The sequence below is a fragment of the Callorhinchus milii genome, unplaced genomic scaffold, assembly GCF_018977255.1.
Source record: "Callorhinchus milii isolate IMCB2004 unplaced genomic scaffold, IMCB_Cmil_1.0 Scaffold1, whole genome shotgun sequence".
In the NCBI taxonomy this organism is placed as follows: Eukaryota; Metazoa; Chordata; class Chondrichthyes; order Chimaeriformes; family Callorhinchidae; genus Callorhinchus; species Callorhinchus milii.
The window spans coordinates 64,522,979-64,542,840 of NW_024704742.1; the positions used below are offsets into that span (position 1 = coordinate 64,522,979).

Below are 19,862 nucleotides of genomic sequence, written 5' to 3' on the forward strand. Positions count from 1 at the left end.
TTTAACCAATCTGATTCCAGTTAAGTGTTATTACTCTACCACATCATAGTTAAATAATAAAGTATTTTAGTTTTAAAACGTTCTTCTTTCTAAGTGAATCTGTCCAAACGTACTGTTTTGGCAATAGCTATAATCAGCTAACATTTTAAATTTCTCAAATAATCTCACAGAACAAAATGTACCCCTTCTTGACAAAACAAATAAAGATCTTCTGCTCCCTCCCAGCTTACCTGATTGAACCTGATAGGATCCACTATGGTGCCGTCTCACCAAATACTTCAAACCTTTTGCTGCAAACCTGGTGCCAGAATCCATGCCAATCTAACTGTACTTTCCCAGTAACACCTGGAAACCATCTACTGCCAGCCTAAGTGACATTTTGTCCAGGTTTACTTGTCCTCAGATGAAGAAAATCTATCTGTTTCTCCTGATAGTTTAAGACCTGTAGGAAATTAGACTGCCCGCTCCTTCAAAGAAATTCTCCTCCTCTTGACCGTAAGCAAGGGAAACAGATTAAATGTCAAACACAATGCTTTAAGAGAGCAAACTAAATTATTTAGGATGACTTGTACTCTGGCGTTGCCACAGGAACCTAAATTATTGATAATCCAATGAAAAACACCACTTGTGGTAGGACAGATAGCTTTTGGTACATCCATGTTACCAAAAGCTGTCTAACTTATTTCAGGACTAAAACGACTATAGTCATCCTTTTTAAGCTCCATTCCTATGAATCTAATCAAAGACAAAACAATCTGAACACTGTTGCTAAAGAACTAAGTGGTAGAAACTTCTAGGATTAAGACACAATTAGAAACCAGGATGAGCTACAGTATAATCAATTTGTTTTTAATATGTGCTACAAGAAAGGTATTTTTATGTAGACCAGCAGAATAAAAATCAAATATATGTAAAAAGGGAATCTGATACACACTATTTTTCTGTTAGAATTGATAGGCACTGTCGAATTTAGTCCACATTTTTTTTAAGCACTGGCCTGCTTCACATACCCTACCCTGCCCGCCCCACCTTCAGCAGTCGTGCCTTCAGCATATCTGCCTCTACTTTCTGGAACTCAATCTCGGAAGCAATTCACCTCACCCCTTCCGTCTCTTCCTTTAAGGTCAGTCTCAAGACCCTTCTCTTTGTCAGCACCTTCAGTTATATCCCTCTGCCCCACCACTCCATCTCCAACCTTCTAGGCCCTCACCCCTCCCAAATCAGCTCCCCAGCTCGGGTTCAAATCCACCACCTTGGGACGTTGTTCTGACGTGAAAGCAGCTATATAAATGGAATTTGTTGTTGTTATTGTTGTTATCTTTCAATTATAGTTCTAGAAACAAAGTTTCAATTAATAAGTATAGAGTCAGGGAAGGAATTCATTTTTTTTAAGTTCCACTTTTTTATTATAGTGAAAATTCTTAATTTAATTCTTCTGTAGTAGAAATACCAAAGTTTCCTCAAAGTATATTTAGAAAAAAAGATACAAATGTTTTATAATATAAATTTTAGGCATTATTTATCGAATGTTATGGCTCAATACAACTCCCCTAGATTGAGAGTAATACTGACAAAAATGAGTTTTTTCAGACACTTTCTGCAAGCTGAAGCTTATTATAAAAGCAAAGATGAACAATTACAAATTAATTGCAAAATTCTATTTCAATAAGAAAAAGATTCAAACCACTAATGAAATTACTTCAGTCACAAAACAACCTGAATTGCACCAAGACAGATCATTTCATTTTTATGATTATGTTAATAAAACAACAGTTTAATGTTCAGAATAAGAGGTTGTTTCACTGATAAGCAACAATTTTTGCAGACAAACAACACTATAGCTGTATTCCCCATAATTTTATTTCAATTAAATACTCAAAATAGTAGCCTAATTCTTGTGCATTTCACGACCACTTTCATTTAAGGATAAACATTATTCAATTCAATAAAAATAGGAACACAGTACATTTAATTTACTGAGCTGTTAACAAGGAAATATCCAAAGTGCTTCCAATCTCAGTCAAGATGGGTGAGTCACCATGGATTTTCGTTAATAGGTCAAGTGAATACATATTTTAAAACAGTGAACTGCATACCACTACTACTTTGTTGTCTATTGTCAGGTTTCAGATGAACAACCTATTCTCTATATTTAAAATCCATTGTTTAAAAACTACTACAAAACTTTTAAATTCTGCAATATATCACCTATGCATTATAAAGCAGTTAAAAGTCTACTGCATTTAAGTCTATTAACGTTTTATCACAGCTAGTCAACAAAAATCAATACTATTGTTCCAAAAGCTGAATCCCCAGATTTCTAAATGTTCACCAATAGGGAACTGAGTGATGCCAAGGTTGGAAAACTGTATTTTCCACTTTAGATAAGATAATGAACAAGAAATCTGCCTCTATCAGATCCCAAGTGAAATAAATTTGGGGAGAGACTCAATCTAATTCCTAGTGGACATGATTTCAGACAAAAACGGTTCATAACAATAATAAAATAATCCTGGCATCTGATATAACACTTATCATGTCATTGAGACATCTCAAAGCTTTTTGCCATAATATACTCTAAAGTGATGTAACTGTGTGCATCTTGTGTGCAAAATGTTACAGTGGTTTGGATCAGTAGTTTCAATCAGAAAGTCACAAGACAGGCCGGTGAAAGATATAAATGATATGTGCGCAAATTCAATACATCTCCCTCAGAAAGGCTTGTATTTGGGTATCCAAATCTTTTTCTGTCCAAATTTCTCCACTTCCTTTTCTCTCGTCATGGCAGCAAATTATATTGATAACTTCGAAAGTTTGGTAACTTTCCACAAAAGTTTGCTAACTTTCCACAAAAGTTTGCTAACTTGTGATCCTGGTTGAGATAAACTGATCAAATGTCCAGTAGCTCTCCCCAAGCAGTAGACGAGAGGACAATGACACTGCTTGCACACCTCTGGATCATTGAATACTGGAACCCTACAGATAAACTTGTCATCAATTCAAACTTTTTCTGTTGGATGCTCAAAAGCTTGAGGTGCAGCATTGAGATATAGAATTGAATTTGTCCTACACACATGAGCCAACAGAAACAATCTTGCCACAAGAGAAACAGCAACACACCTTTTAAATAATTTCATAATCTGCAAAATGTTATTCTCAAGTGGAATTTAACTACTGGGAATTAAAATGCTCTGAAAATAGAGTGAATCTGAGACATTTGGAAGACACAATTTCTCATATTGGAGGTCATTACATCTTTACTTGCAAGCTGACCTAAAACATATCCTTCTGCCTCCGTTTCTTAATTTTTTTTCTCACGGACAGCAGACATCTTATATACTTGGGAGGTACATAAGTACTTCATGAGGGAATTCCTAGCTTCCCTGCTGGCTTAGTTGCTAAAATGACTGCAAGGAGACAATTCCAGAAGGTAACTTCAAACCATACTATCCCGGAGCGGGTGGGGGGAGGGGGAGTCTGCTTCGAGCTGAACTAGCTTCAAGGTGACCTGCTGGGCAATAGAACTTTGAAATGAAATCAATCCTCTGTGGTGGTCTCAGGAGTCAATTTCTGAGCCACACAGGTCTGAGTTCTCCAGAGCACGACTAAAGACAGAGCAACCGGCTTGGCTTATCGGCAGGTCCTGGAGGGGCAGACCAAGTCACTGGAAATAGGGAATATTCCCATTTAGCTCTTGTTAACCCACCAAGGGATCCTAATAGTTGGAGTGGCCCTAAGTGAACAAGCAGCTGGAAGCTTGCCAGACAATGTTCCCTCCCAATGGTAAACTATGCTGCTTTTAGCAAGTTAAATTAACAGTATTACCCCAATGCACACGTTAGGGTCCCCAAGCCTCGGCTCTTGCCAAATTGAGTCTAATACTCTTGAAAATTAAGTAACCAGCGTGTGTCCCACCAGGAAGAGAGTGTACATTCTATTCCAAACAAACAGAAATTTCCATGTGTGGGCGGCATATACACGTGGAATACAGTCTGGTTTGGATACTCTTAATCACGTGACAGCTTTTCACATGTGTCACACACCTGGCTGACAAAAAAATAACATGGTCTGTACTTAATTATCTCATCTCATCTGGGCAGCCACAATTAGCCTCAAATCTAGAAGAGTGGGGAAAATCTGCCAGTGAGCCTGCTCCTAATCACTTTCCTGTGCTGGAAAGTTAATGTTTATGGACATTGGTCTAGTTGGATTGGGCTCATATATAACTCTCCCCAAAGTTCAACATACTGCTGACACATGATGGTTACACATGATGAGTTACTGGAGGACAGGATGGGGGTTGGAGTTGGCCCCTGTGGGATCAAACTACAGGGTAAAAAGGGGCTGTAATATTTGTTTTTTCCAGTGGGACAACTTGTGCTTGTTGAAGAATTTTCAAGAGCTAATTCGAGTGTTTTGTGATTTAGTGTATTTGGGTTCTACCAGCAATTCAGCCAAGAATCCTCCTTTTTTTTAAATGCTTGGCATAGGTGCAACATTTGCATATATACCAGCTATTCTACAATGCTATTGTTATACTGGCGGAATCCAAAGAAAAATCATGTTATGAAGACATGATCTGAAGTTAGAAGCTTCAGTTTATTTGGTTTATAGAAAATCTGTATGTTACAGCAATCATAGGAAACATATCATTGCCAAGTAAAATGAAGTATGCTTACAGTGTTGACCCATAATAAAACTTATTCCATAAATAGTGTATATTTTGGAAACGCACTAAAGGTCTAATCATAAATAAATAAAAACAATTAACACAATTTAATATTGTTGCCCTACTATATCGTGCTTTTACTTATCTGAAAATGTGCACTAACCTCCATCGGAGACAGCTGCAGTCTGCAAGAAAATAGAGATGGACATGAGTGAGAACACATCATTACAAATGTTTTTTTCCTGTCTGGTTTGAAACTAACATCACTGATGATTCATAACAATGATGATTTCAAAACAAATGCTTCATTTGAAATGTAAAGGAAGGACATGCTAGATAAGACAAACAACTTTCACCCTACACACGAAAATGTTCCTGTGTCTGCTGTGGAATGTGTACTACCTCCCTGGAGGGATTCACCCTGCTAACCTGATTCCAGAGAATATTAGGTGCAGATTGGCAAGAGGCAAGGCTCCGGGACTCGGTACTGCTGGCATTTATACAGCCAGGAAAACTAGAAGAGAGATTACACCTGAACCGCAAGCCAAAATTAACAAAACAATTAAGTATTAAAAATAATCCTTGCATTTGATATTGTCTTATCACGCCGTTGAGATAGCTCAACATGCATTGAGCGGCTTCATTCAATGTAATGATACACTGGAAAGGGTTAAATGAAAAACAAAAACCTTTTGCAATTTAGGATTCTAAATTACAAAATTGAACTTGTATGAGCAACAAGAAGGGATGAGATCCAGGTGTTTAAAATGCTTGCAAGCATAGATGACACAGATGTAATCAGGTAATTTCACTTGGTCTAAGAATAAAGTACAAGACACATGTTGAATATTAATTTGGTGAAAATTATCATCTCCAATGTATCCATTGTTTAAAATTATACTCAATCAGTAACTGGATATTGACTGGTACACAAATTTAATCTCCCCCCAAACCATTTTAGATGGGATTGTCAGGCCACGAAATGAGGCATTAGAGTGTCAGCAAATAGGATACTGAGGATTAATAGAAATTGTGTATTTTTCTACCACCACTGTCCTTCAAACCCTCGCTCCCCCACCCAAAATAACACACACTAACCACCAGGAACAAAATTTCAGGAAATCAAAGTTTACGCTGTTTTGATTGTACCTTCAGAACGAGGCTGAATAAATATCTAGTTCAGAATCCTATTGTAGGTAACAGGAACACAGAGACATTTCCTATTGGCGTAAATATATTCCCTTCCATCCAATCAGTATAAATCTCTTCTAAAATATCTTATTAAATAGGTTCTCAAAATCCATCCATCTCTGAAAGCAACTCTGTTTAAATAAAAATTCTACTGGGGACAACTATCAAATGACATATCCAATCACCAATGTGTCTACAGTGTTGGGAGGAGGAAGACAACAACAACAACAAACAAGTTTCATTTATATAGTGGCTTTCACGTCGGGAGGATGTCCCAAGGCACTGGACAGAATTCATTGGAGATCATCATATTTGAACAGTGAAATTAATAATAATTTTTATAAACTTTGCATTTGATACAACACCTTTCATGTCAGAAGGATGTCTCAAAGTGCAGCGACTGTGTATTTTGTAGGCGAATGCAGCACCCAATTTGCATGCAGAAATGTCCCACATACAGCCAAGAAGTGAATGACGAATTTTATCTTGGGAAACTGTTGGCCAGGTCTGGGGGAACCTCCCTTCTCTTTTTGAGAAGTGTCATGAGATCATTAAAGTCGACATCAGTGGGGAGGATGGGACCTTGGTTTAATGTTTCAACTGAAGTATGGCACCTCAAACAATGAAGCGCACTCTCAGAACAGTATTGGAGTATCATCCTGGACCATGGGAGTTCAAAGTCTCCAGGTGGAACTTAAATACACAACCTTCTGACTCAAAAGCAAGAGACACCAACTGAGCCAGGCTCACTTAAGATGTAGGGAATAGATATCAGGAGCCCTGTAGTGCCAGTCGAATGGAGGCCCCGGGTAGTGTATTGGGGAATGAGGAGATCAGAGATAGGGAGGTGCCAGGGAGTGAAGGGATTTGAATGTGAGGATCTTGAAGTCGATCCGTTCAGTGATGTGGAGCCAGTGGAGCCTGGCCAGAGCTGGTGAGATGGGGGTATGGAGTTTGGTCCGGGTCAGTATGTGGGCAGTAGAGTTCAAAATGAACTGGATTTTATGAATAGTAGAGCTGGGGAGACAGGCGAGGAGTGCGTTTGACTAATCCAGGCGGGAAGTGACAAATGCATGCGCAAGGGTTTCAGCTGCATTTTCGGTTAGGTACAGTCGTAAGCAGGCAATGTGGCAGAGGTGGAGGAAGGCGATCCTGGTCAGGAACTAGATGTGGGGGAGCAAGGACAGCTGGGGGTCGATCCGGATGCCTAGATTGCGCACTAGTTACATGGTGAAAACAACAACAAAATTACATTTGTATCGCGCCTATTACGTCAGGAGGACATCCCAAGCAGGTCATGGCATGGATATGGGGTAGAAAGGATAGTTGAGGGTCAAACAAGACGTCAAGGTTCCGGACTGGCTTAGTGAAGTGGATTGTGCATCCTTGGATGGTGAGACTGTCAATGCCTGAGGTGTAGAGGAGCGACGGGAGCCAATCAGGAGAGCCTCAGTCTTGTTGACGTTCAACTGTAGAAAGTGAGCTCTGAACTAGGACCTAATATCTGACAGACATTCTGTCAGGACAGCAGTGGTGCTGGAATCGAGGGTGGAGGCAGAGATAGAGTTGGGTGTCATGTGAAGTTGACCCTGTGTCTACGGATGATGTCACCAAGAGGGAGCATTTGTGGAGTCCTGTAGCTCAGTGGTTAGAGCACTCGCTTTGTAAGTGAGAGACCTGAGTTCAATTCCAGGCAGAGCGCGAAACCTTGGGCAAGTTTCCTTACTCCACACAGAGCCTAATAATAATCCCTCCAAAACCAAAAACAATAATAAATTGGTCATTTTCAATCTACGACTGTTTGTGGGACATTGCTGTGCGCAATTGGCTGCCGCGTTCTGTGAAGCACTTTGGGATGTCTAGAAGACGTGAAAAGCGCAATATCAAATGCAAGGATTATTATTATTATTTAGATATTGAATGGCAGCTCTCCATTCAAGCACTTTCAACTCCTGTCTCAATTTGTACATTATTGTACCCCACCTTCAGTATAGCACTACCAACCTTATAGCACTGGTCTCTTGTTGATCTGGGTTAACTTGAAATTTGATACACGCAACTTGTGTCGCAGATTAGCCAGTTCCCAAACTAAAAAATGGCTGACATCCAGGATGTTAGGTCACTACTTACATCACTTTCTGCATATAGCACACTATTTATTCGCAGGAAGCACTGCTGACATCATTTTACAAAAGAAGTAATGTCAATGGCGCTTCTTGCGCATAGCACACATGCACAGGAAAGTTTGTCAAGAAGCCATATTTGATGACTTTTTTTTGGCATGACATTTTTTAATGCTTCATTAATCTATGCTACCTCTGAGATATTGGACCCAGAAATCCTCCTTCAAGTCCTTCAGCTACAGATATTAAGTGCGTGTGACGGGTCGGGGCTTAGGTTCCCATGATTATCTCACATGGAGCACTGCGTAGGCTGCTTCAAGCTCGGTAGGCGAGCATGCGGTGAAGGGTCCACTTCGCTCCCTATGTGATCATGTATTCCTCACCCCCTCACTCACCAAATGATCAGGTGATGGTCTTTCCTCTCTCAGCCCTCCCCAACCCCCACTACTATTGCACGATGATGGTTGATGTTTTGCCCCCGGGGGAGGGGGAGGGCGCTGAGAGGCTTAATTTTGTATTCTATGGGGTGCGTATGTTCAGTGTTCTGTTTGAGGGAGGCATGGGAAACAAAGCTTTGACCCGGCAACGATAAGCAGCGTTACAAGTTGCGTGATTGTCGATACGACCAGCGCAGATAAATTTAAGTGGATTTAATAGGAAACTCAGCGGAACACAGTGGCTGAATACTTGGGCAGATGTACAATTTAGGCAATTATATGATTTATACAGATAAGATTTATGAGAGTTTTACTGTATTGTGACAACTATTCGATCCTGTGACACTGCTGAACTGCTTGCACAACAAAATTCTCAGTTTGTAATGCTGTGCTTTGTTGAAAGATTTACCACTGAATGTCCCTGAATTTACAATGCCTAATTTCATTGCCTAATTATTCACGTCATAAACTCATAATGCAATCAACACAACCTCCTCCTTCCGTGTGAACACAACCTCCTCCCTCCGTGTGTACGCCCCCTCCCATCCCTCCATAGTGATGTTCTGTCTCAACCAGCAGATAATTAGTATATAAACTGGAGTAAACGGGTATTATTTTGTCAGTTTCCGGACCTGACATGCTGAGTTTTAAGAGTTTCAGGTATTTCCTAGAACCTGAGGGGCTAGGATTGGGATTTACACTGGAAATAGTTAAAGAATGAAATTAATGGTGTTCGACAAAGCATTCTTTGTGTTAGTTATCATAAGAAATTGGTTATCAAACATTGCAAATTTTATACCAGTTTTTTTAGTAAGGCTTTGTGGAAAAGTAGATTGCTAAGAAAAGATTGAAAATTAGATCCCACTATTTTGATTAGCAATCAGAAGATGATAAAAACACAACTATTTATGAAAGCTTAACAAAATATTCTTTGCATCAGCATAAATTTTACGAGTTCCAAGTTCCAAGATGGGACTTGAATTCGCAACCTTCTGACTCAGAAGCGAGAGTGCTGCCAACTGGGTGAGACAGGCTGATACACAAATCAGCAAACATCAACGTGCTTTACACAATGCAGGCTGTTTTTGCAAGTTTTCTCTTGGTTAGGGTGTGCCGCAGAATGCAGTCAAATTCCTTAAATGAGAAGTTCATTAACCCTTACATTTCTAAAACACAGAATGCTGCAGTAGTTAGTAACACAAACAACTTGTCTAGTAAGTTTAAAATAGTTTAAATTCACATGTGAAATCAGCAATATTGATAACTAGTGTAGAAATTGAGGGACATGAGATTACATTTTTTTAAAATATTTTGGACCACAAAATTAGGGTATTTTCCAGCCCTATACATACAACCACAACAATAATTTGCATTTATATAGCATCCCTCACACAGAGAAGCGTCCCAGAGTGCACAAATCCAAGCCGGGGGAGGTGACTGTAGGCAGGGTCAAAGAGGATGGTCTTCGGGCTCAACCTGAAGATGGGGAAGGTTGGGGCAAGATGGAGGGATTGAGGGAGAGTGTTCCAGAGTTTGGGGGTTTTATGGCTTTTTATGGTTTTATACAACAACAACAAGATTCCATTTATAAAGCGCCTTTCACGTCAGGAGGACGTCCCAAGGCGCTGCACAGTTGGGTCATGACCCGACAGGGGGGAAATGGTCAGGGTAAGGGGAGGGAAGGGAGGGAGCGAGGAGGGGGGAAATGGTCAGGGTGAGGGGAGGGAAGGGAGGGAGCGAGGAGGGGGAAGAGAGTCGAGAGGGGAGCTGAAGGCTCGGTCAAAGAGAAAGGTTTTGAGACCGGCCTTGAAGGAGGAAAGGGAGGAAGCGGCGAAGGCACTGGGGGATGGAGTTCCAGAGCCTCGGGGCTGAGAGGCTGAAGGCCCGGCCACCGATGGTAGGGCGGTTGGGGCGGGGGATGTGGAGCAGACCGGAGCCAGAGGAACGGAGGGTACGGGCAGGTAAGTAGGGGGATAGTAGGTCGGAGAGGTAGGAGGGGAGCGAGGCCGTGAATGGCCTTGTAGGTGAGGATGAGGATCTTGAATTCGATCCTCTGGGGGATGGGGAGCCAGTGGAGGTGAGCGAGGGTGGGAGTGATGTGGTCCTGGTGCGGGACAGTACACGAGCTGCAGAGTTCTGAATGACCTGCAGCTTGTGGAGGTTGGAGGAGATGACCTGCGCGGGGTGGCGGGGGGGACGGAGGAGTCGGGTTGTGGTGGAAAACAGTAGCCTGGGGTTGTTCTTCGCCTCCAGGATTATCCTGGAGTAGAAGGACGACTTGGCCGAGGCTAGAGTGGAGCGGTAGATTTTGAGGAGGTCCAGCCAGATTTGTCGGTGGACCGTTAGGCCAGATTTGACAAAGGTGCGTTCAGCGGCCCGCACCTGGCTTTTCAGTGAGCGGAGGTGGGTGGTGTACCAGGGGGAGGAGCGGGAGTAGGAGACAGTGCGGGAAGTGATGGGGGCAAGAGTATCGAGTGTGGAGGAGAGGGTATTGTGGAGGAGGGAGAGAGGAGAAGAGGGGTCGGTGAGGGTTGAAGGCCAGAGGGAGAGGAGTTCAGAGGACTCCAAGGCATCGGTTAGGGATTGTGGGGGTAACTTCTTCCAAGGGCGGTAGAAGATGGTGGTGGGTCTGGTGGAGGTGGGGAGGGGGGTGGAGGTGGTGAAGGAGATGAAGTAGTGGTCAGAGATGGCCTTGTCGGTAATAGTGACATCCGAGACACTGAGGCCCCGGGTGATCACCAAATCGAGTGGGTGGCCGTGACTGTGAGTGGGGGAGTTTATGTGTAAGGAGAGGTTGAGTGAGGAGAGCAGGGAAGAGAAGTCTGTGGAGATGGAGCAGGAGGGGTGAAGTGTAGGTTAAAGTCGCCCAGGATGATGAGGCGATCGGAGCAGAGGCAAAGAGATGTGAGGAGTGTTGAAATGTCAGAGATGAAGGTGGGAGAGGTTTTAGGGGGCCGGTAGAGGAGGAGGATTTTAAGGGAGAGGAATGAGGGGTGGGAGAGGGTGAGGTGCTCAAAGGAGGGGAAAGAGCCAGTGGAGTAGGGGGATAGGGCAAGTGGTGTCCTTGAGATAAGGGCAACACCACCGCCACGGCGGTTGGGGCGGGGATGTGGTGGGAGGTGTAGCCGGGTGGTGTGGCCTCCGTGAGGGGAAGGTGTCGCCTGGGGTGAGCCAGGTTTCCGTTAAGGCCATGATATCAACGTTCTCATCAAGGATGAGATCGTTGATGACCAGGGCCTTGTTGCAGAGGGAGCGGACATTTTGCAGTCCGATGTGGAGGGAGCGGTTGACAGAAGGGTGTGTGGGAGGGGAGGGGGGTCCAGGTTGTGAGGCAGGGGTGGGGGAATGGGGATGAGGGAGGAGAGGTTGACTCCCCGGGTCTGTGTCCGGGGTGGCTGGCGAGTGTGGTGGGGAATGGGGCAGTCGGTGTGGCTGCTGCTGGACAGCCAACGCCGAGTGCCACGGTGAGCCCGGCGGAGGATTCCCAGGCTGGAACAGAGGGAGGTTGTGGGAGGGTCAAGTGGGGATAGAAGACGAGAGGGACGGAGAGAGAGGAGGAGAGAGCGGGATAGATGCAGAGGGGGGAGGGTTTGGGGATAGAGAGGAGGGGGGAGCGGTGGAGGGGGTGAGGGGGCTCGGGTCAAAGCGGCAGCCATAGTGCGCACGCGGGGACCGGGAGCGAGCGGTCAGGTGGATGGCATTATCCCGTAGATTGGGGCAGCGAACGCAACAGGACCATAGTGGGCTCTGATGTGAGCCCTGGGGGGGGGGGGGGGGCGCAGAGGGTTTTTTTTTTTTTTTTTTTTGCGCGCACGCACCTGAAAACTAATCTATGACGTCGCAGTTATGGTGCAAAGTTTACAAAAGATCCCTAGGTTTCTTTCCTCTTCAGTTAATATTATTGATGCAATTTACATTATCAATGTTGGAATACAAAAGTCACCAATAAATCAAATAGGGAAGTCATGAGAAACTTCTTTACCCAGAGAGTGGTGGCAATGTCGAACTTGCTACCACAAAGGGTAGTTTAGGTGAATAGCATAGATGCAATTGAGGGGAAGCTAGATAAGTATGAGGGAGAAAGGAATAAAAGGTTATGCTGATAGGCTTAGTTGAGGAAGGACAGGAGGAGGCTCATGTGGAGCATAACCGCCGGCATGGACCAGTTGGGCCGAATGGCCTGTTTCTGTGCTGTATATTCTGCGTAATTCTATGTAACTCTTATCACTACAAACAGTACATTCATCCACATTTCTCCATATATAATGGTATTTCCCTATTATAATAATGAATGATCAAAACCAGAATTTCAAGCCATAATCAGGAAGTGGAAATCTTACTGTATGCAGCCATATAATTTATGAGAACTTATTGGTAATTAATATTGTAATTTAATACAGTATTTAGAGATCTAATCAAAGGTACGAGGGCTCCTCCAATTGCTCAGTGAATTTACCCAATGAGTGAATTACCCCATATGGTCCAAGAAGGTCCCAAGTTTGATATGCAATGCAGTCTTTGCTGAATTAGTCATTCTGAGCGAGGCAGCAATCAGGCCTATCCAATATTTTGATTACATTTATCACTTCCTTGCTTCCCCCAGGGCAGCACCACATCTTTTGTAAACCAATTCTGTAAATAAAGTGGTGTATTGTCTGACAACAAAACACAGGCATAAAAAATAACCAACTAATTGTGCTTAAACCACACTAATACTATTACTAATAATAATACAACAATAATAATCCTTGCATTTGATATAACTCCTTATCATATCGTCAAGACATCTCAGAGCGCTTCACAGGATACACCGTAAAGTGGATTAACCGTGTATTTTGTGGGCAAACCGCTAAATACTAAACATGAGTTAATGCAAATTGTGAATACTGGCTCCAGACATTAAAGTATATTTATGGTGATAAGTTAAACAACTTCAAATTCACAGCTTATAGCTTTCACACAAACTTTTCAAAGCTTGGGAAGTTCACAACAAGTCCCTTTACAGCCCAATTTGATTGTGCAAGATCTGTTATGCCTCACACAAGTACCAGTGTCTCACTCTACAATATCTGGTCACAAAATCCCTCGTGGAAACCTTTCATAGCTTTTGACAAAATTGGCATTTCTTCACAGTAAGAACAGTCCCACTATTTTTTTATATGAATGAATGTTCCACAGATGCGTAAACATCATAGATTATTTTAATGTGGGCCTCAAAACAGTAGGACATTTAAAACAAGACCTTATTTTTACACAGAAGTGCCTAAAACTTCCACAAATTAATTGATTTGATGCAGAACTTCCTAGTTTAGTCTGTATTCTACCAGCCAACCATGAAAATTCAAGAATTTTGCTGATGAGATATGAGGGGAAGAATTCCATCTGGATATAGATTTATTATATTAGTACAGCACTTCAAAGTGTTCAGAATTTGGCAAATTCTCAAACACAGTTTTAATTTTGTAATCTACGAGTGCTCTTAAGGTGGTGTCAAGAGTTTTAATAATAATCCTTGCATTTGATATAGCGCGTTCATAATACATCTTCCATAAATGTGATAATTGTGATCCAAAACATTATTTTGATCATGTACTATTTACAGTATTTAACAGTATGGCCAATGATTTTCAAATATGACTACTTCATTTTCTGTTTTTATAATTTTAACTAACTTTAAACTAACTTTTTGAGATTCCTCAAAAAACCTTCCCTAGATCCCTCAAACCCCAGCCACTACCACCCCATTTCCAACCTGCGCTTCCTCACTAAAGTCTTAGAACGCGTTGTTGTCAATCAACTTCGCGCGTACCTCTCCTCCCACTCCCTCTTTGAACCCCACCAGTCCGGTTTCCGCCCACAGTTCAGAGACTGCGCTTGTGAAAGTCACAAACGACATCCTCTCTCTCTGTGACCAGGGCTCCCTCTGCCTCCTTGTCCTCCTGGACCTCTCTGCCGCATTCGACACAGTCAATCACGCCATCCTCCTCCACCGCCTTTCCTCTGGTCATCCACCTCAGTGGGACCGCACTCGCCTAGTTCGAGTCCTATCTCAAAAACCGCCAGTAGTATATCTGCATAAATGGCTTCTCCTCCCGCTCTCACCCGGTTATCTGCGGGGTACCCCAAGGATACATCCTTGGCCCCCTCCTCTTTCTGATCTACATGCTCCCGCTTGGGGATGTCATCTGCAGACATGGGGTACATTTCCACATGTACGCGGACGACACCCAACTCTACTTTTCCACCTCTCTTTGTGACCCCCAGTCCCCTGATGTTCTGTCAGCCTGCCTGTCAGATCTCAGGGGCTGGATGAGCGCAAATTTCCTTCAACTGAACGTCGACAAGACAGAAGCCATACTCTTAGGCTCTCATCAACGTCTCAAATCCCACAGCTCTTACCTCCTCCACCTACCCGACCTCCCCCTAAAACTCTCCGAACCCGTACGCAACCTTGGCGTCAGGTTCGACCCCCAATTGTCCTTCCTCGCCCATATCCGGTCCCTCACCAGCACCGCTTTCTTCCACCTCCAACGCATCGCCCGTCTCCACAAATACCTCTCTCCGAAGGCCTAGTCCATGCCTTTGTCACCTCTCGGCTGGACTACTCTAACGCCCTCCTCACCGGTCTCCCATCCACCACCATCCATAAAATCCAAATCATCCAAAACTCTGCCCCCCGCATTCTCACCCGCATGGAACTACGTTCCCCGATCACCCCAGTCCGTGCCAGACTGCACTGGCTGCCTATCTCAGAGAGGATCGATTTCAAGATCCTCACCCTTGTATTCAAGTCCCTGCACTCCTCTGCACCCCCCTACCTCTCTGACCTCCTCTCTCCTCAAAACAGTACCCGTTGCCTTCGTTCCTCCGGGTCTGGCCTTCCCGAGTCCTCCGTTCCACCCTCAGCGGCCGTGCCTTCAGCCACTATGCCCCGAGGCTCTGGAATTCCCTTCCTCACTCCCGTCGCCTCGCTCCCTCTCTTCCTACTTTCAGGTCCCTACTGAAGACCTTTCTTTTCGACCGTGCCTTTGGTCACCTTCCTCCCCCTCCCCCTGGCTCAGCCCCGGGATTTTGTTACTGTGAAGCGCTCTGAGATGCCGTCCGGCGTGGAGAGCGCTATATAAATCCAAGTTGTTGTTGTCAATTAAGTGAGTTTAATAAGTCACCAGTTTGGAAAGGAGGAAGGAGTCAAACGATGAAAAGAAAATCAAGTTAAATAGTTTATATAGTTTATATCACAAAAAAAAATAAAGTAATAAAATAAATGAAAAAAATAAGTGTCTTGTCTGAAATCTAAAAAAAATTATAAAATCGATAATGCACAATAAAATATGTGCTCCCCCATCTTAAAATCAGATTGGTGATTATCTTGTAAGTTTCACAAGTGGAAATAAAGATATAAGTTTATAAAGGCCAACTCAGCAAAACTGATTCAGCTGGCTGCAACTCAAAGCAGACCCTCTCTTTTTCATTTTGTGTCCGTCCCCAACAGCAGAAGTGCTATCACTGGCAGATTCTTAATAAGAGTTTGCAGTATTACCTTCAAGCTAATTGTGCGCTGTCAAGTTTGTGGTACTATATTTGGTGACTTTTCTGTCTGGCCTACCACTGTTTATGATCTATATTTATTAAAAGAAAACATGAATTCCATTAATTGTATCTAGAATTTTATGCCCGAGCATATTTCATATCAGCAGCCTCAGGATATTTTAGAACTTGCTCTTTATAAATCTGAAATATTAACAATGCAATCTTGCAAAAGATTTCTCAATTTAAAGTAAACAGGTAATTCTTTACTAAATTAAAGGATATTAAAGATCTTTACAAAACTATGGAGAATACTTCATATTATTATATGAGAATACTTTAAATAAATGTGAGAGCCATCAGAAAATACTGTTGACACAACACAAGACTTCTGAGTTACACTGACAAAGTTAACAAGTTTTAGGCTTTTTTTTCTATCAAAATAAAATGTATTACATCTCAGACCACATCTCCTATGAAAATGGAGCAGTAATACCAAATTTTAATTTTATACCTACAGAAGTCAATTTAATTTCCTTTACCAAGATTTTCAAACCAGTAAAGTAATCCCCAAATATCCCAAATTGGGGCAAACTCTAGGATACATAGAACAGTACAATTTAATTATTCAACTCTTGCCATCCCACAAGTGAAATCCCAATTGTTTCAGGAACTCTAATAATAGTGCAAAGATAGTGTTCAATATCCTGTATGTATCCTTATAAATTTTCTTAACCACATTTGTCCAGCTTCTTTCTTAAAAAATTAACTAACTTTTAACTAACTATTAGCTAACTAACATCAGATGGCAACCTATTTTAACTAGTCACTGAAAAAAATTCTGATACCTTCTCTTGCCTGAGTCTCAATACTTCTACATAACTGAATACTGTTATCACCATAAATAAAGTGTTAATAAAATTAATTTCTTGTTGGAAAGTTTCTTGACATTTACACAAAGAATTCTATAACCTTATCTCTTTAACAGCAAAAACATCTAACATTTTCATGATCAGAATCACTATACGAGAAGACGGATTGCTATCTTTCCCTTATTACAGCAATGTGAAGCAAAATGATCTAAAACACTAACATAAGAATGACAGTGCGATCTAACTTGAAAAGTATTTCATATTGTTGTTCTTCTACATACCACTGATTTATGATGAACATCACCGAGTTTAAAAGAAAACCTTCTTCTGGGCATCACGAAGTTGGTTTAGCAAGTTATTTCCATGAATAAAGCAAACTCGGCTTATACATGAGGCTTCACAGAATCAGTTTCCAGTAGTATGATGTTTGCGTACCATGTCCGTACATGTCGACCACAAAACTGACAATTTATTCATCATAATTACGCATAGCGACAGCAAAAGCCAGAAACTGTGAAGTAATCTGGCATTCATGTGAAAAGACTGAACACTTATGCCCTCTAGTTCCTAGTAAATTGAAATCATTCAATTTGCCTTCTTTACATATACCAAATCTGAACATTAATCTACACTTACAATTTGTCATGATTATATCAATAGTGCACATTCAGTCCTGCAGTTTGATGCAGTGTCATTCAGTAATAAGCATATGATGCAGGATCCATAAGTATCAGCCTGCAATCCTCTATGATATCCAAAGATGATTAGAGCACTCGCCTCACAAGCGAGAGTATCTGGGTTCAATGCCTGAGCAGGGGGAACATTGTACATGAAAGTTTCCTTGCTAAGCACACCTCTGTTTACCTAGCAGTAAATAGGTTAGTCGATTGGCAGCTCGCTTTTCTGGGGGTAATAATCCCTTCAAAATAGTATTTTGCTCACAAAATATACAGTCAATTCACTTTACAGTATATTCTGTGAAGCACTTTGAGAATTCCCAAAGAAGTGATAAGGTACTATATCAAATGCAAGGATTATTATTATTATCATCATGATTAAGTCTGACAAATATGTCTGCAATGCTGGACCTCCAGCTCCTGGATCGCAGCTTTCCACTACTGGAGTAATGAAGTACAGTAAGTTACTTACCAAAAGCAAAGACAGGGGAACCCTCCAGGAGAGCTTTTGTCTAGTTTGTGGGTCTACTGTGGACCATTGTTAACCAGAACAATGATAACATCTGGACTTCTGGAACTGCCTAGCCAACTTCCCCTGCTAGATCACTGATGATATATTTGCCACATATATCTGCATATCTGTCCCTCGGTCACTGATGATGTGCATGTGTGCTTTGAATAGAAGTATCGCTGATATAATTTCCTGTACATGATGCAAAAGAATTGCTTCTGACATCACCTTTGGAAGGAAGATATATTGGTGGTGCTTCTTGCAGAAGGTGCTAATGTGTTCATCTACATGCTCCCCTGTGGTTACATCATTCGCAAACATGCAGGTTAGGTTCGACATCCAAATGACACCCAAATCTACCCTTGATTCCAGATCCACTGAAGTTCTGACTGACAGCCTGTTAGACATCAAGACTTGGATGAGCCTCAACTTCCTTCAGTTCAACATGGTCAAACGAAAGCCATTCTTCTCTGATCTCACCCATGCCTTCTTGCTTCCCGCTCAGACTTTTTAAATGTTTCTGCTCTCCCAAACGCACAGAACTAGTGTGCAACATTGGTGTTCAGTTCAACCCTCAAATCTTTCCTCCCTCAAGCTCAATCTCTGACCAAGACCACTTTTCTGCATATTAGCCACATAGCCACCTCCGTCCCTAACTCACTCCCAATGTGGCCAAAACTCCCATCCACACCTTCACCGTATTCAGACGAAACTGTAGCCTCAAATAGGATCCACTTTTGGGTGCAACTGTGGCTACAAACACTTGAATAGATAGAAATCAGGCACATAATTGTACCTAAGGGCTACTCCACATGTACCTCTCTTGTGATCTAGCATAATAATTATCAAAGTATAATTATCCTACCTCTCATGTAATCTATATCTATTGTCTATCTATACTAATAAAACAACAATATATGTCTGTCTGTGTAGCTGTTTGTGCTTCAAGAAGGATCTCAATAACCAATTGACATAAAGACATGATTTATACCTCATCGGAAAGGTCTTACAGTTAGGAGTGACATGGGCATATTTGTCTGTATTTAAGTTTCGTGTTTTTCCATCGGATCAAAGTGCCGCTGTGGCGTCACAGCACACGAACATATGTACGCGCGCACTGCAGTTACACATGGTGGCCGAGCTGGCTGACCGTAGTTCGGTGGCATCCTGCGTCACAGAGATCGTACGTAGCCAAGCAGCGAGAACAAAATAAAGCACACAGACTAAGCTAAGCTGCGGCAACAGCAAAAAGATTAATTTTTTAAAGCGCATTTCACGTCGGAAGAACATCCCAGTGATTATAAATTATACATTTATATTTATCATTATAAAATGCCTAAGTGAAAAACAAACCTTTCAAGGGTACGTAAAAATGCTAGACAAAAAAGAGAAGGCTCATTAAATGAAAATGAAGAACAAAGAACAGCGTGGCTGCACTTCAATCCTGAAAGGACTGCAACAACGTGCCAAAATGAGTTGCCCACTGAAAGAACAGCACGGCCAGGAATCCTCCCAGAGGAATATACGTAAAGATGAAATGCCTGTTTGTGTGTCAATCTACATTCCATATTGGATCCTTTGGTTGCAAGCGTAGCTTCAATGGGTACAGCTAGTAATTGCCAACTGTACCTGAGATCTCAAACCACTTTACAAAGTTTTTGAAAGGTGTACTGACAAAGTATTTGTAAATGAATGTGCCAATCAACATGCAAACGGCAATGTTCCAGAAACGGCCATGAAGTGAATGACCAATATTATTTGGGGGATTGTTCACAAGAAATACCGCAAGAAACTTCCTTCTCTTTTTGAAAGTTCCTTGGGATCTTTTGGAGGGGTACACCAATTACTGGGAGCA

At 42.2% G+C, this 19,862-nt stretch overlaps 1 protein-coding gene across 4 annotated transcripts in view; it reads right to left on the reverse strand.

Moving 5' to 3' along the window:
• The window catches only part of rgs12b (regulator of G protein signaling 12b), a 91,308-nt gene that overhangs the window by 39,109 nt on the left and 32,337 nt on the right, over positions 1-19,862 (reverse strand). For all 4 annotated transcript variants that reach the window (XM_042342901.1, XM_042342892.1, XM_042342898.1 and 1 more), the window contains exon 4: positions 4,833-4,854. In XM_042342901.1, the coding sequence (XP_042198835.1) occupies positions 4,833-4,854 (22 nt within the window). The remainder of the gene's footprint in view (positions 1-4,832; positions 4,855-19,862) is intronic.